The sequence below is a fragment of the Myotis yumanensis genome, unplaced genomic scaffold, assembly GCF_028538775.1.
Source record: "Myotis yumanensis isolate MYYU_CA2020_CCGP unplaced genomic scaffold, mMyoYum1.0.hap1 SCAF_9, whole genome shotgun sequence".
Classification (NCBI taxonomy): Eukaryota; Metazoa; Chordata; class Mammalia; order Chiroptera; family Vespertilionidae; genus Myotis; species Myotis yumanensis.
This window is the reverse complement of record NW_027223760.1, coordinates 16,099,763-16,126,363: the sequence shown is the minus strand read 5'-3', so window position 1 is coordinate 16,126,363 and position 26,601 is coordinate 16,099,763. Positions and strand designations below refer to the sequence as shown.

Below are 26,601 nucleotides of genomic sequence, written 5' to 3'. Positions count from 1 at the left end.
GAAAGGAGAATACTTGTAGGATAAGATTACGAACAGCAGTGTGAAGCAGAGAGTACTCTAAGCCAGTGGTCGGCAAACTGTGGCTTGTGAGCCACATGCGGCTCTTTGGCCCCTTGAATGTGGCCACGAAGTTTTAATTGCACTGTACGTGCGCGCCTGCACCTGGTATTTTGTGGAAGAGCCACACTTGAGGGGCCGCAATTTCCCGATCACTGCTCTAAGCTATTTTTCCTATATAACTGCCTGAGGAGGATTTGATCTGGAATTTTAAATCTCTATTTCTCTAGCACAGTGGTTCTCAACCTTCCTAATGCTGCGACCCTTTAATACAGTTCTTCATGTTGTGGTGACCCCCAATTTCATTTTTACAAATTGAACATAATTAAAGCATAGTGATTAATCGCAAAAACAATATGTAATTATATATGTGTTTTCCGATGGTCTTAGGCGACCCCTGTGAAAGGGTCGTTCGACCCCCAAAGGGGTCGCGACCCACAGGTTGAGAACCGCTGCTCTAGCACCTAATGCAATGTCTGGCACGTCCTACATGCTCAAGGATTTGAGTTATATGTAGAATTAAGAGGAGTCATTTACAGTGGGGCCTTGACTTATGAGTTCAATTCGTTCCGAGACCGAGCTCGTTAAGGAGCTCGTTAACTCAAATGACTCTATCAACTCAATGCAAAAAATCGGCCAAGAGAGCTGGTATCTCAAAAAACTCGTCAGTCGGGACACTCGTAAGTCAAGGCCCCACTGTATTGGGTTTCCATAGAATAACCAGAGGAAAAAAAACTATGATTAGGGAAAGAGGGAGAATAAGCTAATAAAAGAATGACTAGTGCTCTGGAGAAAGAAAGGAAAAAGTAAGGCAGGCAGTAGAGAGCAAAGGTTTAGAAGGTACAAGATGGATCTAATATTGTTTACACTAAAAACTTTTTGCAATAAATATCTGTAATATTAAAAGTGTAATATGCTAATTAGATCGGACATCCTTCCGATGAAGTCGGGGTGCGAAGGAAGCCCGGGTCACGGGTGCCAGAGGGAAGCCAGTTCCGGCCGCCGGGGGAAGGAAGGCCTACTCTTGCACGAATTTCGTGCATTGGGCCTCTAATATTATATAATTATCTTAAGCAAATGTGCTATTCAAACATAATAATTCCAAAAAAGTAATTATTTTTTTACAAGTAAAAAATCATTCCCTTTAGAGAATGTTTTGCCACCCTAAATACAACCAGCCCAGGTAGATAGAAATTTAAACTTTAAAAAAAAAATAGAGTGTGTGTGTGTCTGCACAATTGTGTTGAAAATTCTGGTGAAGTTTAAACAGTACAGAGCAATAACCCTTTTTCGTATCTGTGAGTTAATAAAATAAACAGCTGTTAACACCCTAGGAAGACAAGACGCCTTTCTTAATGAATCTCTGAGGAGTCATTTATTTGATATAAAGAACCATTTTTTATTCTTTTGAGCACTGTTGCTGGCAGATATTGATATAACTCTCTGGAGGCTCTTTCCAAGTCCACATTGTAGCTAAGTTGAAGGAATAGGGAGGTATATTGAACCTTTTTAATGCAAGATTGACATCTCAATAAATCAAAGCCCATAAAGAAAAGGAATTAATAAAGAAAAAAATAGAGACTATCCAACAGAAGGACCACTAGTTAAAATTACTGTCTTTACTAAATGATTTATTCTGTTTTGTTCTTCTAATTATCTCTTAACATTTTTTTTTTTTAACTTTTTGTCCCTTACTGGACAGAAGCCATCAACCATCGGTATGTGCATATTTTAAAAAATGAATAAAACCTATGAGTATGTGTATATATATTATATATACACTGAGTGGCCAGATTATTATGACCACCCCATCAGTACTTCGTTGGGTCACCTTTTGCCTTCAATACTGTGGCGATTCTTCTTGGCATTGACTCCATAAGATGTTGAAAGGTGATGCGAGGAATCTGACACCATGCCTGATGAATAGCACTGTCCAGTTCTGTGAGATTTGATGGTTGTGGAACCAGCTATCTGATGGCTCTTTTAACTTTGTCTCACAAATGCTCAATTGGATTGAGATCTGGTGATTGTGGGGGCCACCTAAGCAAGGTAAAGTCTCCCTCATGTTCTTGAAACCACTCCTGCACAATATGAGCACCGTAGCATGGCACATTGTCTTGTTGGAAGAAGCCATCTCCATTGGGATATGCCATCAACATGATAGGATGAACTTGATCAGCAACGATACTTAGATATGTTGTGCTATTCAGACATTTATAATGATCTGGCCCTCTAGCAACTTCAGCGGGAAATTATAGTTAATTTGCCTACAAACATCATGTGGTCATAATAATCTGGCCACTCAGTGTATACTCAGAGAGACACGACACATATAAACAAACAAATAAATCACCGTCTGTTTTCTTAGGTAGAAAAGAGTCTTTGACTAAGAATCTATTGAATTCTGGCCAAAGTTATTACCTCAGAACGGCTCTTTGCTTAACTCAAGTAGTGGAGGTCAAGGAGTTTATAAGGTTCAGGCAGCAGCTTTCTCTCTGGCCCACACTGTGCAAGAAGCCGGTGGCATGCGAGGTACAGGCTAATAAACTGTGGGTCACAGCCTGCAGAGAGCACTCTATTTGATAGTATCATGTATGACACACCACTGGTTTTAACTCTACTACATCTTTTTTTAATGACCAATAAAATCTTGCAACAAAATTAAATGATCATAATTAGTAGCTATGGAGTTGGAGTTGCCAAGATATTTCCAAAAACGACCACTGAAAGCAGTGACACTCTTTTATCTTTTAATGATGTTAACAAGGCTCTGCTTAATTTCCCATTGTTGGCAGAACCAGTCTCTCCGCCGGTTTCGACTAGATTTAACTGCTACAATTGATGGGTTCTTGGAGCACATGTTACAGAGTTCTCCTAGATATGCACTAGGAGTGTGGCATGTTCTACATTTTGGAAAAGAAGGAAGTCCAAGAAAAAAGGGCAACAGAAAGCCGTGTGATCCTGTTCAAGCATGCACATGTTTTATTTAAGTATTCTCCAAAGGTCTACTTTTCCAGCATAATGCAGATATTAGGCTACCCTTTAAAATAAAGACATATGAGTTTCAAACCAAATTGCCCAAAACGATGGCCTTGGTTACTCCATATGGCACACAGAAATAATTACATTTCACTTACAATACAGATGCACTTAACACAGTCATCAAGAGTCATTCACCACCGGCACAGTATATTTTTAAATCACCTGAAACACCAAAAAGTTTCTTTTTCTTTTCCAAAAAGTCTAAACAAAGTAATAGTTTGGGATAAATGATAAGTTGAAAAGGAGGCAGAATTGTTAACTGAAATAATCGAACTGAACTGCATTTTTTTAAAATGTAACATTCAGAACACGAAAATAGAACTTCTCATTGGGAATCAAAAGACCTATGTATTCTCGATGGTGGTTTCTTTAGTCTACTTTTTAAAAAGATTTTCAACAAATGCCATCAAAGAAGTTTTACTATATATTTGCTCTAGAAGCATAAAGTGGCATGAGGCAGGTGTTAATATAATCGTTAGTATTCACACTCCAGGAAGGTTAGTAGCTTTTTAAAAGACATTCTAGAAATAAAGGCAATTCTTCCCGAGAGAGAGAAGTTTGTCTTCATTTCACTCAGCAAATGCTTATTAAAATCTACCGTGTGCACAGCATTGTTCTAGAAGCAGTTCTAGAAATGGGAAGCAAGAACCTCTGGCTTCACTCAAAATAGTTGGATTAATTCCTTTTTATGATAAATTATGATAAGCATTTAAAAATCTCTACAGTAGAGGGATAATTATTAATTCTTTCCATGTATGGAAGCTAAGCTTTATTCCTTAACACTGGTGGTTTGAAATGAACAAAACTTTTCATTTGACATAAAACATTTTTACACTGTCACGTGCAGACATGTCTGCTGATATATTTTAAAGGTGAAAAAGTATCGAGACTTTTTACTGAAATGTACATAGAGATCAACTTTGCATCATCAAACTCCTGTCCTCCTGATTTAGTGGAGAAAATGACTCCTTGCCTTATACAGGAACCTTTCTGAGATAAACTTGGGTTGCCTTTCCAGGGGCATAGAAAGCGTGCTTTTCATCAAAAATTGTTACATAAAGCACTTCAGTTTATCTCTGCATTTCAATTCACATGAGTTATTCTCAAAATTTATTCTAGATCTAAAGCAAAATAAATAATACATCAAGTGAGATTCTGGGATCATTGATCCGGTGATAATAGTCCCAGCCAACTCTTTGTATAAAACATACAGTGGTATATCCAATAATTGGGCTTTTCCATGACAGCAAAGAGGTTAGAAATAATTCAAGGATGTGAACTCCTTTTTTCTAATTTTTGATGAGAGGATTGTTGATGATAATCGACTTACAAGATGACTTGTTGGGGAATACAAAAGTAGGAAAGTCCATTGAACTACAAAACGTTAGTCCAGTTGATGACAATAAACCCAAAAGAAATGTTAGCACAGGAACAAGAAATGCACTGTCATGGGGACAAGGTGGATCAAAGAATATTACTGAGAAACATGTATGACACGAGAGTTTGGGATTAAAAAGTTATCTAAAACCTGGCCACACTAGACGTTTTCCTATGAATGTGGCTCTTACAGAATTTATGAAAATCTGGAAAGTCTCACAACAAAAATTCCGATTCCTGATACAACAGGTGTATTATGAATTATTGCAGTTGTAACAGTATCTAGGTGCAAGGTAAAATGATAATACCGCACTATCTGCACACTTTAGATTTATTATTGAGCATCCCCATGAGAAATGCTGCAGTTCCAATAGTTTATTTGCACAGCCCACCATGGGACATGAACATCCAGCTTGTAGTAAGTGCACAGAAATTCCCCCTCTCTACATTTATAGTTTATCATGCCTATTCTGAAGACAACATAAGGAAACTGAGATCACTACTCCAAAGAATCCTAGCATGCATTATGATGGTTTCCTTCAGTTAATACAAATGTGTTGCGTGAATTTTTCAGTATGCAATAATCTTCATCATAGCCAATGTTCATGGTTTTAACAGGAAATATTTTTATCAAAATGTTTTCCATATTTTTTTTTGTTTTGCATTCAACTGAAACATTAGGTTCAAAGATTTATTTTATTTTATTATAAAAGAGTTCTGGTCATAAGAAGCATCAATAGGCGGCATTTCATTGTGCTCATTCACAAAGCCGAAGGGCCACAGACTATTCCTCGGTACAACAGGTCAAACTCTAAAGAAATGCCATTTGGTGGTTTTTTTTTTCCATCCTCTGGTTTGGAAGCTTTGTTTTTGTGTCACTACCAACCTTCTTGCTTCGCCATTTTCAGCTGCAAAACGTGTATCTTGTCTTCTTTCTTCCACATTGGAATTCTCTCCACAGCCAGGGCTCAAATACCCCTAGACCTGATTCCAACTGTCTACAAAGCAGACACTCTGACAATGTTTCCGCCTGAGTACTCGGGAGACTCTGGCCTGTCATCTCCTTCGGGAGTGGTTACTGGAGGTGTTGGGATGCTTATTATTGCTGTAGTCACATAAGGTTGTTCACAGTTTAGTTTAACACATTCTTCCATTTTGGCATTTAAACTGGATCGGCTGATGAGGGAAGAAAATAGATTTAAGAAGGTAAGTTGTTTACTTAAAAATGTTTTTGCCTACAATACAGTTGTACATGATGTCAGGTTTATAAGTGACTTTTTAAATGTCTGAGAATAATCACCATAATTTTAAGAAAGGAAGCACCAAACCTTAACATACAAGGTGGGCAAAAGTAGGTCTACAGTTTTTCCCATGAAAAATAATACAATAATCTATCTCTGTATATATAAAAGCCTAAGCGACCATTAGGACTGGTCAAACGAATGGTCAACTGGTTGCTATGACGTGCACTGAGCACCAGGGGGCAGACTCTCAATGTAGGAGCTGCCCCCTGGTGGTCAGTGCACTCCCACATCCAACCTCCCATGGTCCCTCATCTTGGCCCACTGGCCTTGATGGCCCCATTGGGACTGGGCAAGACGGCCCCAATCGGCCCTGATGACTCGCCAGGCCAAGAGACCCTACCTGTGCATGAATTCGTGCACCAGGCTTCTCGTTAATAAATAATAATGTAAATAATAATGAAACTCTGTTTCACATACAACTACAAACCTATGTTTACCCCACTCTGTATGTTAAAGTGAACATTAGTCAGGTCCCTAATCATAAATGAATGTGTAAAAACCAGCTAAATTCGATTCCATCAGTGTTTTTCAAACAAATGTTATAGAAAAATGTAAGAAGGTATGTTTTTGAAACACTGAGTTGAGCAAAATAAAATAGTTTTCTTTAAGACAGAATCTCTGAGAGTTTTGAGATACCATTATGAAAGGGATATATATTGTAGATATGCCTCAATTATTTGACCACAGCATCATTTCACTATCTTGTCCCTTTGGGATATAGGGTGCCCTTAAAGTTTTCAACTTAGTAACACCCAAATGTTAAGAACCCCCAAAAGTTAGCCATTACTAATACTTAAAGGCTTTCCCAAGTGGTATTCTTGCATGAGTTTTATACTCTTAAGTGGTGAGGGGGGAGGGAGAAAGGAAAAAGGAGGGCATACATGAGAACTTCAAACTATTTTATTTTCATGGAAAACTTAATTTAAAGGTTTATGGCCTAAAAAATTCTTTCTAAACTTCTCCATTTTCTACATTGGAGTGGTAGAATATTTTCGAGACAGAAATCTTTCATTGCTCCAACATTTAATATTCTGATTCCAGAGATATCTGATTGATGTAAATCAACATAACCCAAATTCAGAATCTCATCCAGGTTTTCCACAAAGATTATTGGATACCACCAAAGAAATGGCACTGAATTAATGGTTGTTGATCTAAAAAGAAAAGCTATTTAATTTGAAGAACAAAGTAAAATTATTTGGGCCAAATTGATTTTTTAATGACTTGTAAAAACAAGGAAATAAAGAAAAACAAAAGGAAAACACCAATGGAAAAATTTCACTTCAATGGTCCATAAACTCACTAGACATACCATTTTAGCATTTCACTTATCTTGCTTTGAATTGGATTGATTTTTGTGTTTATTGTGGCCAAAATACTTTTTTTGATCAAAATTGTATACTGGTTCAAAAGATTTGTGTAGATATAGTTTCCAGTTTTCACTGTCACAGTGACTGTTGATTTATTTATAGGTGCTGTTGAATACTTTTTAATCACATCAATGTCAGTTTCACTGGTCTCTTTCAGCAGTGTTAACTATCATTTCAGGCGATTTGTTTTTACCTATGGGGCTCCTGGGTATAGGAGTGTCTATTCAAATAAGAAACAGCTGTGGAATTGAAGAGGTAGAAATGCATTTGTGGTTGCCTGCCTGCCTTATCTTTTCTCTGCTCTTTTAATATTGCTACAACTATTGTATGACTCAAGGAATATTACAGTAGATCCATTTTCCTGCTTGTTACAGTCTAAGTCTTGTCTCATTCTAAACTCTAGGAACTAGAATTTAGATGCCACACGTGTAACAACACAACTGCAGGTGGAGATATGCTCCAGGGACCAGCACAGGTGTGTGTCCACAGAGATTAATCTACCTGTTAGATAGCGGGTTTCTCTCCACACATCTGATCTGAATCGTACTGAGTTCTTGCACACTGCCTCGATGGCTTCCTGACACATTGGCACTTGGGATGCGGAAAGTTTTTTTGTGTCGTCGTGAACAGCAAGTGCCGGTGACTCCTTGTTGTGAAGAGAGAGAGGGACTATGACTTGAAGGACGATTAACAGTCGAAACCTCCATGCAGCTTTCTTCAAACATTTGTTCATCCACAAACTCGTGATTCTGTTCCATAGGTGGAAAAAAATGTGAAGAAAGGGAGAAACACACTTTAACTTTAAAAAAGCAAATGAATAGTTTTATTTTTAAAACTAAAAAAATGTCCACATACATGTAGACTATCAAATCGACAACTAATACCATTTTTATAAAGATTAGAACATCAAAGCTACCTAACACTGGCATTTGTGGGAAAATAACATCTCTCTAGTTACACCTTGAGATTGACACATGAAGGCTGATTTAGTATCTATTTATAAGCTAACTTTATCTTGAAATATCATTTATTTATTTAAACTGGAGATTATAAACTAAAGAAAAAAACTTGAAAATGAATATAGATAACACCCACAAAAATGTGTAAATTCACATTGACTTATTTTTAAACAGATTGAAATTATGAGAGACTATTTTAATCCAAGTTAGATTGTCTGTTATATAAAAGCAAATAATTTCACATGAAATTGAAAATATTTTTAAATTAGAAAATAAGGTACCTAGGACACTTCCCATTTCTTTAGATCTTCCTATAAAATTCTCAATGGAGAGAAGTATATGACTTATTAAACAAATACAATATATTTATCTGCAAAATGTGTCACTTTATGTCTGACTCAGAAGGGGTTAGCATTGAACTTTCCAGGTCTCCTTTCTTTTCTTTGTGATACATCACTAGGTGTGTTCAGAATCTCTACCTGTGTTTAGGGTACTAGCCAAGAAGCAAATAGTGATGGAAATAATTTCATATTCTCCATCTTAGAAAAACACAGTGTAAAATTTGCTTTAAAAATATTTAACGCAAAGCGTGGTCTCCTAAAATGCTTATGGAAGACTTTTACCTCAGTAGTATAAAGGAAAATATTTTTGGTCTAAGCTACTAAAAAATGACTTCAATTACTATTTTTTTTCTTTGTGTTGGTGGGAATAGTCTTATAATGAGAGACTTTGCACATGCAGAATTCCACTTAACTATCTCTCAGCCTAACCATTAGCAAAACAATTGAAGCAATTCACTGGCTAATAGGAAATAGATTGTTTTAGTTACTCATTTTGTCATTTCTTTGCTGAGACAAGCATTTTGAAGTAAACGAAATTTAACATTCTACAGTTGAAAGTCCGGAGAAAAATATGTTTAGAGAAGATAGTGTTTTATGTTAACTATTACATTTCTAAAAAAAAAAAATACAGTTCAGTAACGATTTAAACTGTTTTCTTCTCTGGCAATGCACATCTCACACACATAGTATAAGTTACAATGCATGAGGTTCTAATTTGTCTCCTCAGTGACTGGAAGTGAAGAAGTCATTCTGCCGCTGGTTACCATATATTTTTATAGGCAGCTCAATTTAAACTATATTGGTTGGTATTAAATAATGTTTGATTTAAAAAGCCCTAAGTGGTAAAAAAGTAAAAATAAATTAAAATGAAAGAAAAGGAAATAGTCATAAATACATTCTATTATTAATGTTACTATTTAAATGTCTAAGGTTAACATTAGGAAATTATAGACCTGTCCATATTTTTATTTAAAATGCAGCCACAATCCTGTAATTTCCCTGTTTAAACCCTCAAATAATTTTCCATTTGAGATGAAGATAAAAATTTTGCACGTGCCTCGAAAACCTAGCATGAGCTAGTCACCGCCTTTCTGTCTCCCGGTGTGCTATGCTATAGGCTCTGCTTCCTACCACCCTCAAAGTCCTCTTGCAGCAAGTTCTAGCCTTCCTCGGGGTACATCACGTTTTAGCCCCTGTCCTTCTTTGCCTAACTAGCTCTCAGTCATTCTGTGGGTCTGAACTCAGGTTCCTCCCGAAAGCCTTGTCTGATTCTGTGCCCTCTGGCTCCATCCTCTTTGCCCCCTACACCGTGGCCCATTGTTGCTTTGCTGCTCACTGCCCTTCCCTAGGAATATTCGTGGTTTGTCCCCCATAGAGACTGATGCGGGTAGAGACCACACCTGACTTCTTGGCATATCTTAGATCTTGGCTCACTGTCTGGCACATGGTAGGCAAGTCATGCATATTTGTTGAATGACTATATAGGTAAACGAAAGTAAATGAATAAATGTATGGGCAATCTATTGGAATTGAGAACACAAATATGCATCTCTGGTGAGTGAGTGAGAAGACTTGATCCAAATACGGTGAAAGTTTCATTCTGCTCTGTGGTCACACACTATGACGTCTTTTGACAAGCCAGCTTGGGAAAGGATGACTTTACTAAAGAGGAAGTCTAATTGGGAGCCTATAAATGGAGAAATGCACACTCAATTCTCAGCCAAAGGGTTATGACACTGATTAAACACCATTTTTTTTTCTTATGAGAACAAATAATTTTACCATATGTGTTCATTATACCTGTGAATTACAGAGATGTTTATATTGCGCTAGCCAGTTTGGCTCAGTGGATAGAGCCTCCGGCGTGGGGACTGAAGGGTCCCAAGTTTGATTCCAGTGAAGGGCACATGCCTGGGTTACAGGCTAGACTCCAGTAGGGGACATAGGCAGCCGATCAATGGTTCTCTCTCATCATTGATGTTTCTCTCTCTCTCTCCCTCTCCCTTCTTTTCTGCAATCAATAAAAATATATTAAAAAAGAAGAAATGCTTATATTTCGTCATTCTTTCTTTATTTTGTATTATTGCTATTGATATTCCCTTCATCCAGATGTCAGGAACACTTGAACTCCATTAATATTTTCAATTTAATTAGCATTTTCAAAATCAGGGTAAATTACATTTAAAAATATGTTTTTATTGATTTCAGAGAGGAAGGGAGAGGGATAAAGAGGTAGAAACATTGATGAGAGAGAAACATCATCGATTGGCTGTCTCCTGCATGCCCCCTACTGGGGATCGGACTCAAAACCTGGCCATGTACCCTGACCAGGAATCGAACTGGTGACCTCCTGGTGCATGGGACAACGTTCAACCACTGAGCAACTCTGGCCGGGCAGGGTAAATGATATTTTATAGAACTTGCATTTGGCTATTGGAAAACAACTTTCCATCCACATTACACTAGTATTTTAGACTAGAGTGAGGATAGCCACTAAGGATAACAACATTTTAATAAGTCTCTCAAACACTTTCCAAAAGAAAATGTCACAACAGTCTTTTGAAGTAATTTTGTTTTCTTTTGTTTTTGTCCTTTACTGTATTTTCCAGTGATGCGCGCAGTGAAGTCCTTCCTAGGAGGACTGAGTATTCACAAAATCAAATGGGAGACTGTGAGGACCGGGGCAGCGATGCCGGTTCCTTACCGTGGTCTTTTCCAAGCAGTGAAGCAGGTGGTGGTGCTGGCTTTCAAAGCTGGAGCCGTATTTGCTGACAAAGGCCTGCTCATCCTCAGAGGACTGTGAACACAGAGAAGACAGAGTCTTTTCTATCATATTTGCAAACAATGAGAACCTCAACTGCACATTGCCACAGAGAGAGAGCTGTCCTATTTCTTGAGATTAAATGTCAGCATTTTATTATTATTTATTTTAGACAGAAAGGCACAGCCTGGCAGTTGCTTTTAAGTCTGAAAATCATTATTTACTTTTTTTTTTTTTCAAATTAGCAGTCTGGTTTTTTAGACTTGCCTCCCTGAACAGAAAATTTAAATCTCTTCTATTCTTTCAACTACCACTTGACTTTGAAAACCTGACAGCCATTATTTTTGGGTAATAAAATTTAATCTAATACTTAGATAATCCTGGAAATGGCATTATGCTCAGCTAAATAAAAGCTATTTTGTAAGTAACGATTATTGGAATCCTAAATATTAAAGGAAAGTTTTGAGCTAAAAGTGGTTTCTCAAATTGTATTTCATACTGTGTGATATTTACAACACTAGATGGTGTGCCCTCCCATTAAAAAAAATAAAAGGAGACATCATGCTATCCTCTACTCCCACTCATATAAACTTTAAGGAACATAAGTAATTTTTAAATAAAAAAATAATTAGGTATTTGAGTCATTGAGCGTTTTTTACCTTTCCCAGGTAAAAAGGGTTCTAAACCCAATCTGAAGTGGTGGGGTTATCCCCAACACCATCAAGCAGTGAAATGGTCTATGTACTAGTGATGTCCTACAATTCAGCTCAATTTGGACACTGTCTACCTGGAAACAGCATCATATTATACAGGTTGAGGGCTCAGTCTTGCAAGACTTTCCTTCACTCTCTTCTCCCTACCTTAGATTCCAATTGCAAACTTAAATGATCACCTGGGCTTCTGACCATCTGGCTATAGGTTAGAGCAGTGGTTCTCAACCTTGGCTGCACATTAGAATCACCTGGGAATCTTTTTAAAATCCTGATTTCTGGGCCTCATCCTCTGGAAATTCTGTTTCTTTGTTACTAATGTTGTGGCCCCACCCCATAACAAAGAAACAGAATTTCCGGAGGATGAGGCCCAGAAATCAGGATTTTAAAAAGATTCCCAGGTGATTCTAATGTGCAGCCAAGGTTGAGAACCACTGGGTTAGAGGTTCTAGTGACCTCTCCTTGAACTTTAGATGCCAATTGCAAGTGGGACAGTTTACCTGTGCTTCTGACCAACTGACTATAAATCAGGGATTCCCATAATCTGCTCCTTGAGTTTGATTAGTTTGCTAGAGCGGCTCACAAAACTCAAAGAAACATTTTACTTACTAGAGTAACAGTTTATTATAAAAGCATATAATGTGACTCAGGGAGAGCCAAGTGGAAGAGATGCATAAGGTAAGGCATGTGAAAAGGCTGAGGGCATCTGGTCTCTGAGTGTGCCACGCTCTCAGATTGCGAGCATAAATAGCTAGATATTAATAAAGGAGGGAGCAAAGGGAATCAGACATTAAGAAGCCTAATCAACTAGGGAGCTGAATCAGACATCATGCCTAATAAACCAGGTAGCTGAATTGGACAATAAGCCTAATGAAGTCTGAAAGTGACAGCTTCAGGCTCGCCAAGGGATCACGGCATTACCCCACCAATGGGATCAACACCTCTCCCTTTCCTGTGTTGGGTGGAAGGACTAGCTTTCCAATCTCTCCAGGGTACAACCAGCCCACTTGTCCAGACTAAGGGAAGGGGGCGGGGTGGGAAGTAACTGAACAACAAAGGGGAAATTCCTCTGCTGGGCACATGCTCAGTAGAAGCCAAGACGATGCGGGGGAGGTCATTCCACTATGAGGCATGCACAGTAAAACTAAGATGGTGGCCATAAGGGGCAGAGCCTCGCCTGGGAAAATAATCCAGTTGGGTGAGGAACACAGAACCCCAGAAGATTTAAGAAATGGATTGGTTAGGAGGAGGACCCAAAACAAGCCAGCAAAGAATTGGGAAATTGGTTATTTTGAAAGAGCGCTTGGTCCTTCCCAAGCCTGAGATAAAATAATCCAAGCTTAACAAAGGCAAGCTTTCTCTCAAGCCCCGCCCCGTAACACACATTTGTGGGTTCATGTGCTCACGTGTTCTCTCTCTATAGTAGCCATGTGGGCTAGCAGCTGCCTGAGGCCCATCAGCCAGGCGAGCTCCAGGTGAGGGCTCCAAACTGGGGCTCCAACTGCAAGCCCGGATACAGTACTGCGGCACCAGCTGCAGCACAGCAGGGAACAGAGGCTACTAGCTGGACAGGGACAAAGGCTAAGCTAGAGTAAGCTCTGGCATGGACTGAACCAATGACACTTCTGTTGTTTGGGTAGCCATTTTCATTATTACCCACAATAAAATTATATGCTTACGTAGAAATCAATCAATATTACATCAACAAACTGAGCATTAAAAACGGTGAGGTGCTTGCCGGTACCTGCAGTTGATTACTGAGCAAACCATTCCGTTTACTTTGCATGTAAGCATTCGCACTTCCGCTTTTGGCTGCCCGTATCCTGGCGAGTCTGGCTTTCTATAGGAGAAGGAAAATGAATGTCTTGTTAATACGCAATGAATTGTTTTCTTAAAACAGTGCATATACTCTTGTATAATTCCAATGTCAGCATACGTATGTTTAAAAACATGCCAGCTTTTTGTAATTACCGACAATTAAATTTTCATCAGATTGAGGCAGGTGAAGACACTAGGAACACTCCCTGGAAAGTGGAATGAGGAAACTGAGACAAATGGCTGAACAAACACACAAATGGCTGGACAAACTGCTGGAATGGCTCAGCAATAAATCACAAGACCCTATCTCCCTAACTGAAGATGCCTAGGAGCAGATGGTTTAAATCACTACAGTCAGGGAAGTAGATAACAAAACCAATTAGAGCCAGACTAATCCAAGATACAGGCAAAACTAACTAGAAAATGACCCCAGACTCCATTATACACTCATTTTAATACATCAGCATATTAAACAACACGCCCGGAAATCCAATGAATATTCTGTTGCGATCCTCCCCTGGGACGTCCTCTAAAATTCTGGCCTATAGAAAATAGGTAAAACTCAGGACAAAGGATCCCAGCACATGCTTCTTTGAGCGCATCCACGCCCCCTTTCCTCAGGCATGTATTTGTTCCTTCTGTCCTAAGCTCTAAGGGTACCAACAAGGATACCAGGGGAGCAATGGGCTGTGGAAGCTCATCCTGATCTTACCCCCAATCCTATCTCCAGGGGTCCATCCTTTGCCTCCCTGTCCCAAATGTTAATGAATTTACTGTTACTTTCACCTGGACTCATGTCTTGAAATTTTCCCCAGATGAGTCAAGAGCCTGTAGGTTGCTTGGCCTGTGAAAGGTCCAGGGCCAGCACCCAGGGCGGAAGCCATCTGGTAACAATATGAGTGCTTTATTTTAGTTAACATATGGGCAAGATCAATTAACTACTTTGGAGCTGGGTTGTGCATTTTAAAGATTGTAATTAAGTCTTTACAGTAAGATCAAGTTATTTCATTATTGTTTCTGTCAATAGTGTTAAGAGAAAAAATAGCTAGCGGTATTACTTCTAGTTTCACTTATCCCACTTCACTTATCCCAATCTGAGTAACTTAATGAAATAAAGACCCAGCAAACCAGCTGCCAACTCTTTTTTATTTAAATTAATGTCCTTTTAAAAATTAGTAATTAAGTTTCAGACACCAATTGCCTTTTTTCCTTTCTTCCTCCCTCCATCCCTTAAAAACAAAACAAAACAAAATTTAGTTAACATCTGTGCCTTCAAATATAAACTTTTTTTTTTTTTTGCAATCAGTTTGCTAAATTGGCCAGTATAGAACCCATGCTGAACAATGGCGGCTTCTCAGAAAAATCCCTAAATGTTTCCACTAAATTTTTTGTGTCACAGGTCCACCCAAAAACATGCTCACCTAATTTCTGTTTCACCTTTAAATCTGTTGGAATAAACATAGTGCTCCTTGCTGGAGAGACTAACATTATTATTTTTAATTTTAAAAGCATTTATGTATAGAGAATGTTCTTCAATGTAGAGGGTTTTGGGTGGTCAGTTGAATTGCTCACATTGACAGAGAGATCACCAAAGTGATATTATTGAGCAAACTGACTGTGTGGCCAGATTCCCAGGATTCCATTCTCCTTTAGAACTGCTGTTGTATACCTGCTCCAGCTGTCATGGAATGAGTCTGATTTTCACTTCCTGGAGAGCAATCTTCTGGTGGCCGTTCTACTTATATGATGTATATCTAGTGTGTTTGTGTAAGGAAGCAACTGGGATATCTTGGCTAAAAACATTTTTGTAAAATTATCCTATAAAGAATCCCTTTTTCTCCTTTCTACACCCCCACCCCAAAAAAATCACCTTTGATTTCTAGCCCTGGAATATTCTTTTTAATAACAATTAAAAATTATCTAGATTTTAAAAATGGAAAATGAATATATACATGTGATAAAACTTTAATAACTACAAACATGCAGGAAAATCAAGTCAGTCTCTCTGGACCCTGAGCATACCTTACTCCTATGCTTCAGAGTCAACCATTGACAATATTTCTAGAGCATCTTGCCAGAGGTTTTCTAGGTATACAACAACAAGTATATGTACATGCATGTGTGTATAAACGTAAATTTTACTCAGTTGGAGAATACATTTCACAATTTTACACTCAGTTCTTTTCATTTAATACAACTTGGAATTCCTTCCATATCTACATGTGTAGATCCACCTCATTTGCTTATGGATGAATAATATACCACTGTATGAATGAAGCATCATTTATTTGAGCTTATCTGCAAGACAAATTTCTAGAAGCAGAAGTATTCCTGGGCCAGAGTGTGTGTGTGTGTGTGTGTGTGTGTGTGTGTGTGTGTGTGTTTACCAAACTTCTTCCAAAGTTGTAGTACCAAGATGATCCTTCACCACGGCATTTAGAAGTAACACTGAGATGTCTGAAGCTCTCAAAATAACATTAAGATAACATCTGGCTTCAACTTGCCTCCCTTTCTCTTCCTCCATGAATTTATTCTTCTTGTGTGCCAATTCCAAGTTAAAATCAAACTTTGCAGAAAGATCACACTTATACGTGATGGGAAAAACAGACAAATTTTTCTCTTTGCTGATGGTATAATATTTACATCACTTAAAATACTGAGACAATACTACACGATGAAGTTGGAAGTTAGAAATGTTTAACTTCAAGGCCATACTGCTCAGCCAGGATTTCAGGCCAAACTCAATAAAACAATGGCAAGTGTCAAGCACACCTGGAAATGACTTAGAATTGATGGTAGAAAGTCAGAAATAAGTAAGTTAAATACACATTTCATTTTCAGAAAGGGGTTATTGTTGGAATTTCAGTCCCTAAGTCTCACTGGTCCCATGGAACTGTCAATGCCATTTTTTGTTTCTCTTCCTTGCCCTTCCCCTCCCTTCCTTCCTTCCTCCCTCCCTCCCTCCTTCCGTCCCTTCCTCCTTTCCTCCCTTCATTTCTTCCTTTTTTTGTTTCTTCCTTTCTTTGTTCCTTCCTTTCTTCGTTGCTTTCTTCTCCTCTCTCCCTCTCTCTTTCTGCAACTACTGATTGTAACTAATTACATATCATAGTTACTCTATCAAAGTCACTAGTCTTACCTATGCCATTCTATGTGCATTTAGCAGCAGTATTAGGGCACATTATATCTTTCATAAAGGAGACATAGAAATTAACCAAAAATAGTCTCCAGCAAAGGAAAATGAAACATCTTTCTCATGGAAAGTATACATATGGTGGCAACCACTACAGTAGAAGTACTTCTAAAGCTTAGGAAAAAAGAAGCAGTTATGTTAGAGACAGAATTACCATTTTGCTAAGTCATGTGCTGTGTTAGAAAAAACACACACCTCCCATCTCAATTTCAATTACCAAGTATCTTTCATTTGGGGTTAATTGGATTAATTGTTCTTGTAGAGCACGGCACCAAATGTCTCTTGAATGCTAGCCCCTTTATGACCTGTGATTATATCTTTGTTTCCAGTAGGTAATTGAGAGAAATTCTTTTACAAAGATATTTTAGAAAATCACTTTACTTCTGTTCCACTCATTATGACAATCTTGGCAACTCTGGCTGAGTAATTGGGCGGTTAAAAGAGTACCGTTCACTAGTAAGAGGAAATGTACTCCTCCCCGCCTGCTGCTCCCAGCCCTGTAGGAAATACAACTTCTTTGCATGGTCAAGTACTAGCAAATATTATGGAAGTTAGAGCAAGATTTCAGTAAATATTAAGCCTATATAAAAAATAGGAGGCTTCCAAATTTTAATTAAAAAATAAGGCTCATATTGTCAGTATAAAAAATAGCTTTGCAGTTATTTTCAAATTCCTAATCTGCCTTGAGAAATATTGATGGTGCTGGAAAAAAATTGTCTCATAAGCACATTTTTCCTATGCATTCCAATTTTTCATAAATTTATTTTTTTCTTAATTCCTTAAACTTGGGGGTTTCTCAAAGTTAATTTCATAAAACTAGTACATGTTATAGGTAACAACCGAATGAAGCAAAATGGTTCTGTGATCAAGAAAGTGTGGGAGCCCTAGCTAGTTTGGCTCAGTGGATAGAACATGGACCTGCGGACTGAAGGGTCCTAGGTTTGATTCCGGTTAAGCGCACATGCCCAGGTTTCAGGCTTTATCCCCAGAAGGGGGTGTGCAGGAGGCAGTCAATCAATAATTCTCTGTGATCATTGATGTTTCTATCTCTCTCTCCCTCCCCCTTCCTCTCTGAAATAAATTAATATATGTATATAAAGAAAGTTTGGGAAATGCTGAGAGGTTAAGTAGGTTTCTTCCAAGTTGGATTTCTCGCAAAAGATCACATTGTGGATGTTCATTGTGAAGTAGAGAGGGGGATATAGTATGAAATTTTTCTCAAGCTCATTTGACATGGAACCCTTCATTGTGGAGCATTCAGAGGCTAGTGTGCAGGGGTTTTTGGCAAGTTGGTTGTTTTTCAATTGCACCAAATGACATTATGTAGACTTCACCACGCGTCCTCTGGAGCAGTGGCTGGAATGCCAGTCAGAGAAAGATGTACAAGTCCCAGGCCCTTGAGACAGGGACTTTCTTACATGGGTTCTGTCTTCTAAATGGGGTATGAGGTACATTGAAAGACATTATATTAGACCCTCTTCCTACCAAATCACATAGTGTTTTCAATACTTTTGAAATACAAAGGTATGCTAGGCAGCCTTGTGAGATAGAGAAGGCTTTATCCCTTGTAATCTGAGGCACTTCCTTCTCAAATAGAGAGCACATACTTCCTGTACCTTTTATCCGGGAAATTTGACTTATACTCGTAGCTTTCATTTAAGGTTTAGTGAAATGCCTCATATGGAGATAACATATTAAGGTTTAGTAACATGCCTCATGTGGAGATAGCATATTAAGCTTTATGAGCTTTTAAAAATTTAATTTAAGGAGTTTACTGGAATCTCCCCATTTGTTAAGGAAAATCACTCCCTTAGAAATGAGACAAGTTAGTGCCAAATAATAATAAAAGAAAGAGGAAGTAAGTCAGTGGGAGAAAGGGCAGGTTCCCAACTCTGAGGCTTGTTAATCCTGGAGATGGAAGGCAGGGCGGGGATTTAGGTCAGTAGAAGGGACACTGGAAGGCTCAGAGGAAAGGTCAGTGGAAGGAGAGAGCAACAAAAGGACTGGGTGTAGGAAGAGGGTAGAACTGAAACAGGATGTAGGCAGTTATCAGAGACAAAACTGTGCTTCCCAATATGATTTTTAACTGGTCCTAGTAATGTCCACCCTACTGTAGGAATGGAGGCCGTGTCAAGGCGAACAAGACTTCACTGTTCATTCTCTCAGTCATTATGCAAATATTAAACATCTATTTGATGTTGGGCAGTGCACTCAGTACAATGGAGAAGAGTGAGAATAGGGTGTAATACATGATAATAGAGTGTGCACATATTGTAGGAGAAGAGAAGAAGCAACTAATGATGTCCATAGTATTCAGAAAAATCTTCATAGAATGGGTGATAGTTGAATTAAGTCTTGAACCCTGAGTAACAGTTTACCAGGTGGCTACATTAAGTAGTGTTGGGATGGAATAGGGAATTAAGAGGTAAGTAACTTGATAAGAATTAAATGTAGAGTGAATATTGAGAAGTATATAATCTATAGATTCTTACATGTGTTGATAATAAATTATTAAACTGCACAAAACAAGACATAAGAAATAAATAATAAAATTAGGTTATCTGGAGAGATTTGAGGTAAGGACTAGGGATTTTTATTAATAGTGAAAAATTTAAAAGTGATCATTTTCATATTCCAGCAAAGAGTTATTTCTTGCCTTTTAAATATTCTAGAAAATTATATATTTTTATTTAATTGGACATTGCTGAATGTGTAGGCAATGGGTCTCAAAGTGTGGTCCCCAGATCAGCAGTATCAGCATCACCTGGGAACTTGCTGGAAATGCAAATTTTCAGATTGTACTCCAAAACTACTAAATCAGATTCATTGGGGGTAGAGTCCAGCAATTTGTATTTTAACAAATGCTTTGTATGATTCCAATGAATCTAAAGTTTGAGAACCACCATAATAGACTGTGATAAATGGCATACTGAATATTGATAGCATATTTTGTGTGTGTGTGAAAGTCAACATCTTCATGTAAAAAGTAAAAATAATTCACTTACATTGCACAGTGTCGGTACATCAATTGGCTCATTGATTTCAAGCTTCTCACTGTATTTAGAATTATCTATAGGAAAATCCCTAAAGATTCATAGTTCTAATAATGTCAGAAGATTCTTGTTTTAGATAGTAATCAATAGGTGTGTGAGCATGAGCAAGTCATCTATAAAATAAAAATAATAACACTTCCTTTGAAAATTAATTGTGAAATTATAAATAACATGTATAAAGAACCTGGGGCATACTAGAAACTCTAGAGAGGATTGTTGTTGTTGCTATTATCATTATTAAATTATAATTACTATTATGCATGACAATTACTCACCAGTTAGCCTTGTAAGTATGCAGATGATTAAGTGATGTGATTTGAATTTAAAACAGGATAAGCTCTTTGCTTCAAAATATCAACCCCACCACCTGTCATTGTATCAACTTCACTTCCCTTTGGCTAATATATTCTATTCAATAAATTTTTATTGAATAATGGAGCGAATAAATAAATATATTAAAGTAATTAACAATGAGGGTAGGGGAGAAATGTTACAGTTGATACCTGTTTTCACTCACATGTCAGTGTTTCATTAAGAATGTATCAAGGGCTGATAGAAATGGGATAAATGATGCATTCTCTTTAAAAGGTGGGAACAGGTAGTGAAAGCAAAAGGAGTACTTGCTAGTGGGAAGAACCTAGAAGAGAGAAAGTATTCCTAGTGATGATGGGGATGTTCTCAAATGCATATTGTGTATATTTCATGTTTTTTTCTTGAGCTTGGAGTTGGCAATGGGACCAAACACCACAAAATCTGGTTTAAAAACCATTTTATAATATTACTTATTATTCCACTTGACTGATTTTTTATTGAATGGACTGGACTCCTTGCTTGGCTGAATTAGATGGTTATTTTTGCATACCTATAGTATTTGTCAAATCATCCAGTTCCAGAAGAATCTAAAATATCTTAGCCTAGTGACTATTTATTCTTTGTTTTTTTTCCTGGGAAGGAAAACAGGAAGTATCCCGTCACAACTTATTTAGTTCCATATCCACTGCTCTTAGAGAACTATGTTTAGTTTACTGATTACACCAGGTTATCATACTTGACTTTCGATAGCCAATTTTTCTAGTAGTCATGATATGCAAAATTTCTTGCTTTATGGCAGACACGGAGAATATAGAAGATATTTTAAAGATAGCGAAAAGCATCTTTCATAAAACATGCTTTTCAATTTGGTGCACTTATTTACATCACATTTAAACATTTTTGCATTTTAAATTTCTATAGGCTAAAAGGCTTCTAAAATATTATAAGATTTTTCTTTGTTGATTTGCTTGTTACAGATATCCAAGTTTGAAAAAAGTACATGTATTTTGAAATTGGTTTATTTGAAAGTCATATTTGTAGTTCCTACAGTTTTCATATAGGTAGCTTTTTATGACAATGAAAAAAATATTCATAGTTAGTTATTATATTAAAGAAGGAATGCCCAGAATGGAGATTGATGGGTACTGGGGAGCTAAGATTTTGTAGTATTTCTGTTATTGTAAACACTATCCCTCTGTGCCCAGTAGAAAGTTTTTGAAGTGTGGCCAGAGCCAGGGCTGAGGTGCATATTTCCTGATGGAAATTCCTTCATCTCCTGTAGCCAAAATTGTGCCCTGTGTGAGACTCTAATTGTCCAGAAGGTGCCTTTTTTTAAAACCCACCCTATGTACTGGATTACCAGTTCTACATATTCATGGTAACTGAACCACTTTTATTATTATTCTCTACAATAATTAGTTAAAGGTTAGATACTTGTGAAAAGGGGAGGAGAATTCTGTAAAGTAAGAAACTCTCAAGCTTAAAGAGTGATTCTGTTGTAGAGGAAGAGGATTTCTGACAATGGACATGAACAAGTTCTCTGAACAATATGCTATGTGACTGTACTGATTAACTTGAACTTTCTAAAGAGTTACTTTATAAGATTTTATACTTACCAAAGAGACTGACATTATTCAAAAGCATGTTTAAAATCCTGTTCTGGAATTACCTACACATCCAATTATGAACTGGTGCACAAAAATTTCTCACAATATTTTATGGTTATACCACAGTACCCAGGTTGGTCATGGTTTTATATGTTTTTTGGTTATTAAAAAAAGTGAAGAAATCTAAAAATCTAGCACTATAGATCTGAGAAAATTACAAAAAAAAATTTCCAAAATTATTTCTAAGCAAAAAGGGCCCTGGCTCTGAAGGTGACTATTTTGACAAAGAATGGGTAAGAGAAGTGTACTAACATTTAGTCAGTTCTTCTGAGAGGCAGTCTACCATTGTGTCTAATGAATGTGGGAGCCAGATTGACTTGCATTGAATTGAATGACAGTTCTCCAATTTATTAGGCATGTGACCTCAGAATTTCTCAATTTATTCCACAAACTATTTTCGTAACTAATGCATATACTTGTAAGATTTTTAAGAATTATTTTTTGAAAAACATTAAACCTATATCTGGCACATAGTAAGTCATTAGTAAATGTTTAAATTGTTAACATTATGAAAAGCTTATATATATTTATAAACATTTGCATATACACGTTTATAAATCTATAAACAATACCTACCTCAGCCTTAGTGTGAGGTAGGCATTGTTTTCCTCATTTTTCAGATGAGCATGCACCCTGCTTACTCTGAGAGGGATTAATTAACTGGTGAGAAGTCCAGAGAAACAGTAAACGGTTGGGCCAGGAATAGAACTTAGCTACAAGTGATCAGATTTCTCCTTCCTCCTGTGTCAATTTTGTAAAATAACCAAGACACATTTTGGTGCCCTTTACTAACCCTTGTCTACGGGCACCAGCTTAAACCCTGATGGACAGAGACTGGGTGAATCAGATCTAGAAATCTGATTCTAATAAAATTGCCAAGAATCTATCTATCTTTGATTTTGCTACTGTCAGTATTGTTCGCTACATATTTCTTTCTGTCTGCCTCTAGTTGCACAGTGGGATTGAATTTCCCTGTCCACTTTGAAGTTACACATGGCTATGTGAATTGCTTTGGCTAATGCAATAGAGATGGAAGTGACCTGGCCCATTTCCAGTAGGAGGCTTTAAAAGTCAGTGTGTGATTCAGAAATTACTTCTGCATAAATGATTGCAGAAGTACACTGTCAAGATAGAGTTTCCATCACTGGACCGGTAATTGACTTGTAGCATGATTGAGAAATATTGCTTGTTGTGTTAAGCCACTGAGATATTAAGGTCCTTTTGCTGTAGTATAACCAGGCTGTGCTGACTGATGCAACTATCGACCAAATCTGGAACACTGAGCAGCCAGTGAAGGTTTTTAAAGCTCACTATGAGAAGCGGACGATGCTAAATCATGGTTACACAGGGCTGAATACACACCTTTTGTGCCCTCCTTTTGTCTGCGCGTTGATTTTGGTGGTAGATCCGACTGAAGTTGGATACAATCACTGGAACGGGTAGAGCAATGACCAAGACCCCACTCAACGAGCAGATGGATCCAAAAATCTTCCCTGCTATGGTTTTTGGTACCATGTCACCATACCTGGGTTAGAGAGAAAAAATATATATGTATATAGTTTTAAGTCACAGAAAGTTATTTCCACCTGATAAAAATATCTTTTTGCTTTAAGCCAAATGATTTTTTGGAGCAATCTATCTCTAATTCATGACTACAATATACATGGCTTAAGACTTTAGTAAACATGTTTTAGGAATTAAAAACATGTGAATATAAAAAAAGTATCTTTTAACATTTCAGAAATTAATTCTAACGTTTAGAAATCTCTTTGTTTGGAGAACATTTTAAGTCAGGTGATTTAATGATAGCTCTTCAATTTGTTCTTCCTATAATATGGCATAGTTCTTTACATTGATTTAATCATAAATATTTGTATGCTAAATTTTATAGGCTAGCTAACACACTTAAAAATTAAGCATTGGATTGGTTATAAAATTTAAATAGAAAAGAAGTGGTACAGTCCATTCCTTTCATCGGGTATAATCACTTAAAAATAAACTTTCCAAGGTCCCATTAACCTTCAACTTGTGAAATCCAATGACCATTTCAACATGATAATCTTACTCAATCTCTCATTTGTATTGTTTAGTTGAATTCTCTCTCCTTGAAACACGTTTTGTTGGCTTCAGTATCAGAAAATTCCCTTCGTGGTGCTTTTACCTCATTGGCTGTTTCTCTATCTTCTCTGACTCCTTTCCCCTTAACTGTTTTCTAAATCTTGGGCTAATTTAGGTCTCAAACTTGAGTCCTCTTATCTTCTCCATATTAACCTTTCTTTGTGTGTGATCTTATCCAATGACCTGGCTTAAAACTACTATCTACATGCTGATGATATTCTAATTCACATGGACAGTCCTGATGTCTATCTTGCAAATCAGGCTCATATTTTTAGTGGTCTGATCTGAAAATCCCTGACTCTGGATGATTAAGAGCCAATCAAGACTCAAATTAACCAAAAAGGAACTTTCATTTCCCTAGCTTCCCCTGCTCCCCTCAAATCTGCTCCTCCCATACAGTCTATCACCTCTAATTCCATGGAGCTGCAAACCATCCAATTACCTATATCAAAATGGAAACAGCCACCCAATCCTCAGTCCCCTCACCTCATTTTTCAGCTGGTCTTGTCTCTGCCCAAACCAAATTATGTCCTATTTGGTTCTCTTTCCTCAGCCTCTATTTCCCACAGTAAACCAAGCCATTATCTATTGCCTGAGCCAGGGAGATAGCTTTTTTTCCACATTTAACCCTTTACAATTCATGCCAACATAGCAGCCAGAATGAATGGTTTTAAACATGGAGATTGGACTGTGGCTACTTTGCGTCACCTTCTAATAGATTTGAAATGAAAATAAATCCGAACACCTGCTTTTTTCTCTGAGGGATCTATGTCATTTCGTTCCTGCCTATATTGCACACCACCCTCCACCAAGCTTGCTGCCCCCTGGCCACACCGGCCATCTGGCTTTCTGTCACATATGCAGACCCCAGTTCGTCATAGCTCAGTTTGGGCCTGAAAGGTCTCTCCATTGGAGAAGTTATTTTCCGGCCGCCTTATCCATGGTGGTCTTATTTTCTTCCTGCCATTTCCCCATTTGATTACCTTCATGGTATTTAACACATAATATTTTCTAATTTTTTAATGTATTTCTTTTCTGACTCCCCACCTGCCATGCCAACATTAGAATATAACCAGGGGCTGTTCTATTTGTGTCTCACTAGCGCAAAGCAGGCTCTTAGTAAATATTAGCTGTATGAATACATTTTCCCTCCCTCACTCATACATGGTTCTTCTAGGACAGCGATGCGAACCTATGACACGTGTGTCAGAGGTGACACGTGAACTCATTTTTTTTGGTTGATTTTTCTTTGTTAAATGGCACTTAAATATATAAAATAAATATCAAAAATATAAGTCTTTGTTTTACTATGGTTGAAAATATCAAAAAATTTCTATATGTGACACGGCACCAGAGTTAAGTTAGGGTTTTTCAAAATGCTGACACGCTGAGCTCAAAAGGTTTGCCATCACTGTTCTAGGAGTTCATTCCTCCCAGTGGGGGGTGGGGGGGTGGGGGCAAGAAGGAGGCCTCTGCTCTTGTTACTGCAGAAGTTCCCAGCTCAGCATACGATCCCAACTACCCCTGCTCACTCTGTGGCTCTGAGAGTCTAGTCCTTAGAAGCAGGGCTCAGAGGAGCTCAGGTATTGCAATCCTGACTCCAAGGTCTTAGGAGTAGTTGGAGAGACATTGTATCTTGAAAGGGGATCTGGGCCATCACTGTTGTTTGTGTGGGACACTTTGGTGTGCTAGCATGCAGATGGGAGTTCTGAGGAACCGGCCCAGGAAAGGATGAGGAGAGTGACAGCAGGCCATGCTGACCAGCACTGCCTTCGGTGACCCAGGCCAGGCTTTGGTCCTCTGGGTCCAAGGCCCAGTTACTCTTGCTTGTCAGTGTTTATGGGTGATCAGTAGTTAATCAAATTCATCAGACCTAAAACGCCCACAGGTTGTATCATTACAATGGTAATATTAATTTATTGTAAAAAGTAGTCTTAACCTGAGAACTGGAAGGCTGTGTCCATATGAAACATGGCACCTTTTTTGTAGTCCCCTGGGAGAGCAAAACCATAATCTGATTATTGTAGTGAGGAAATGGTGAAAACTAAAGGAGTTTGCAAGATGAGACAAAAAGGCTTGAAAACTTTCTTGCTATAGCAATATGTCAGTAGAACTGGAAGATCAATTTTTTATAAAATGCTGTGTGCACAGCAGCCAATTTCTATGTTTGCCAAAGTCAAGTTGAGTGCCCAGCCCTGTTTTATAAACATCATTCCCTTCGCACTGATCATGCAGTAGGCCCTGGAGAAATCAAAACTCACACATACCCCCACGTGCACACAGACTGAGCAGCTTCTCAAAAGCCTTTTCTCCTCATTTCAACGTCTGCCAATTAGGATTTAGAAAGTGTTTCTCAAAAGGAAAGTAAATGAAACTCAACGATTTGTTATGGCCAAAGAAGACAAGCATTGAGTCTATGCAATTAAAATGAACCTTTTAACATGCAAGTACATAAAATAAAATAAACTGAAATAGCTAAATGAATCTATCATACATAATCTTTCCTGCCGTCCTCTAAGAGA

The 26,601-nt window shown here is 37.8% G+C and overlaps 1 protein-coding gene across 1 annotated transcript in view; it reads right to left on the bottom strand.

Moving 5' to 3' along the window:
• Positions 1-3,019: 3,019 nt before the first annotated feature.
• Positions 3,020-26,601, bottom strand: part of KCND2 (potassium voltage-gated channel subfamily D member 2) — a 518,551-nt gene continuing 494,969 nt past the window's right edge. The window contains 5 exon segments of the mRNA XM_070423786.1: positions 3,020-5,652; positions 7,652-7,899; positions 11,155-11,247; positions 13,666-13,761; positions 23,324-23,486. Of these exon segments, the coding sequence (XP_070279887.1) occupies positions 5,475-5,652; positions 7,652-7,899; positions 11,155-11,247; positions 13,666-13,761; positions 23,324-23,486 (778 nt within the window). The 3' untranslated portion in view covers positions 3,020-5,474.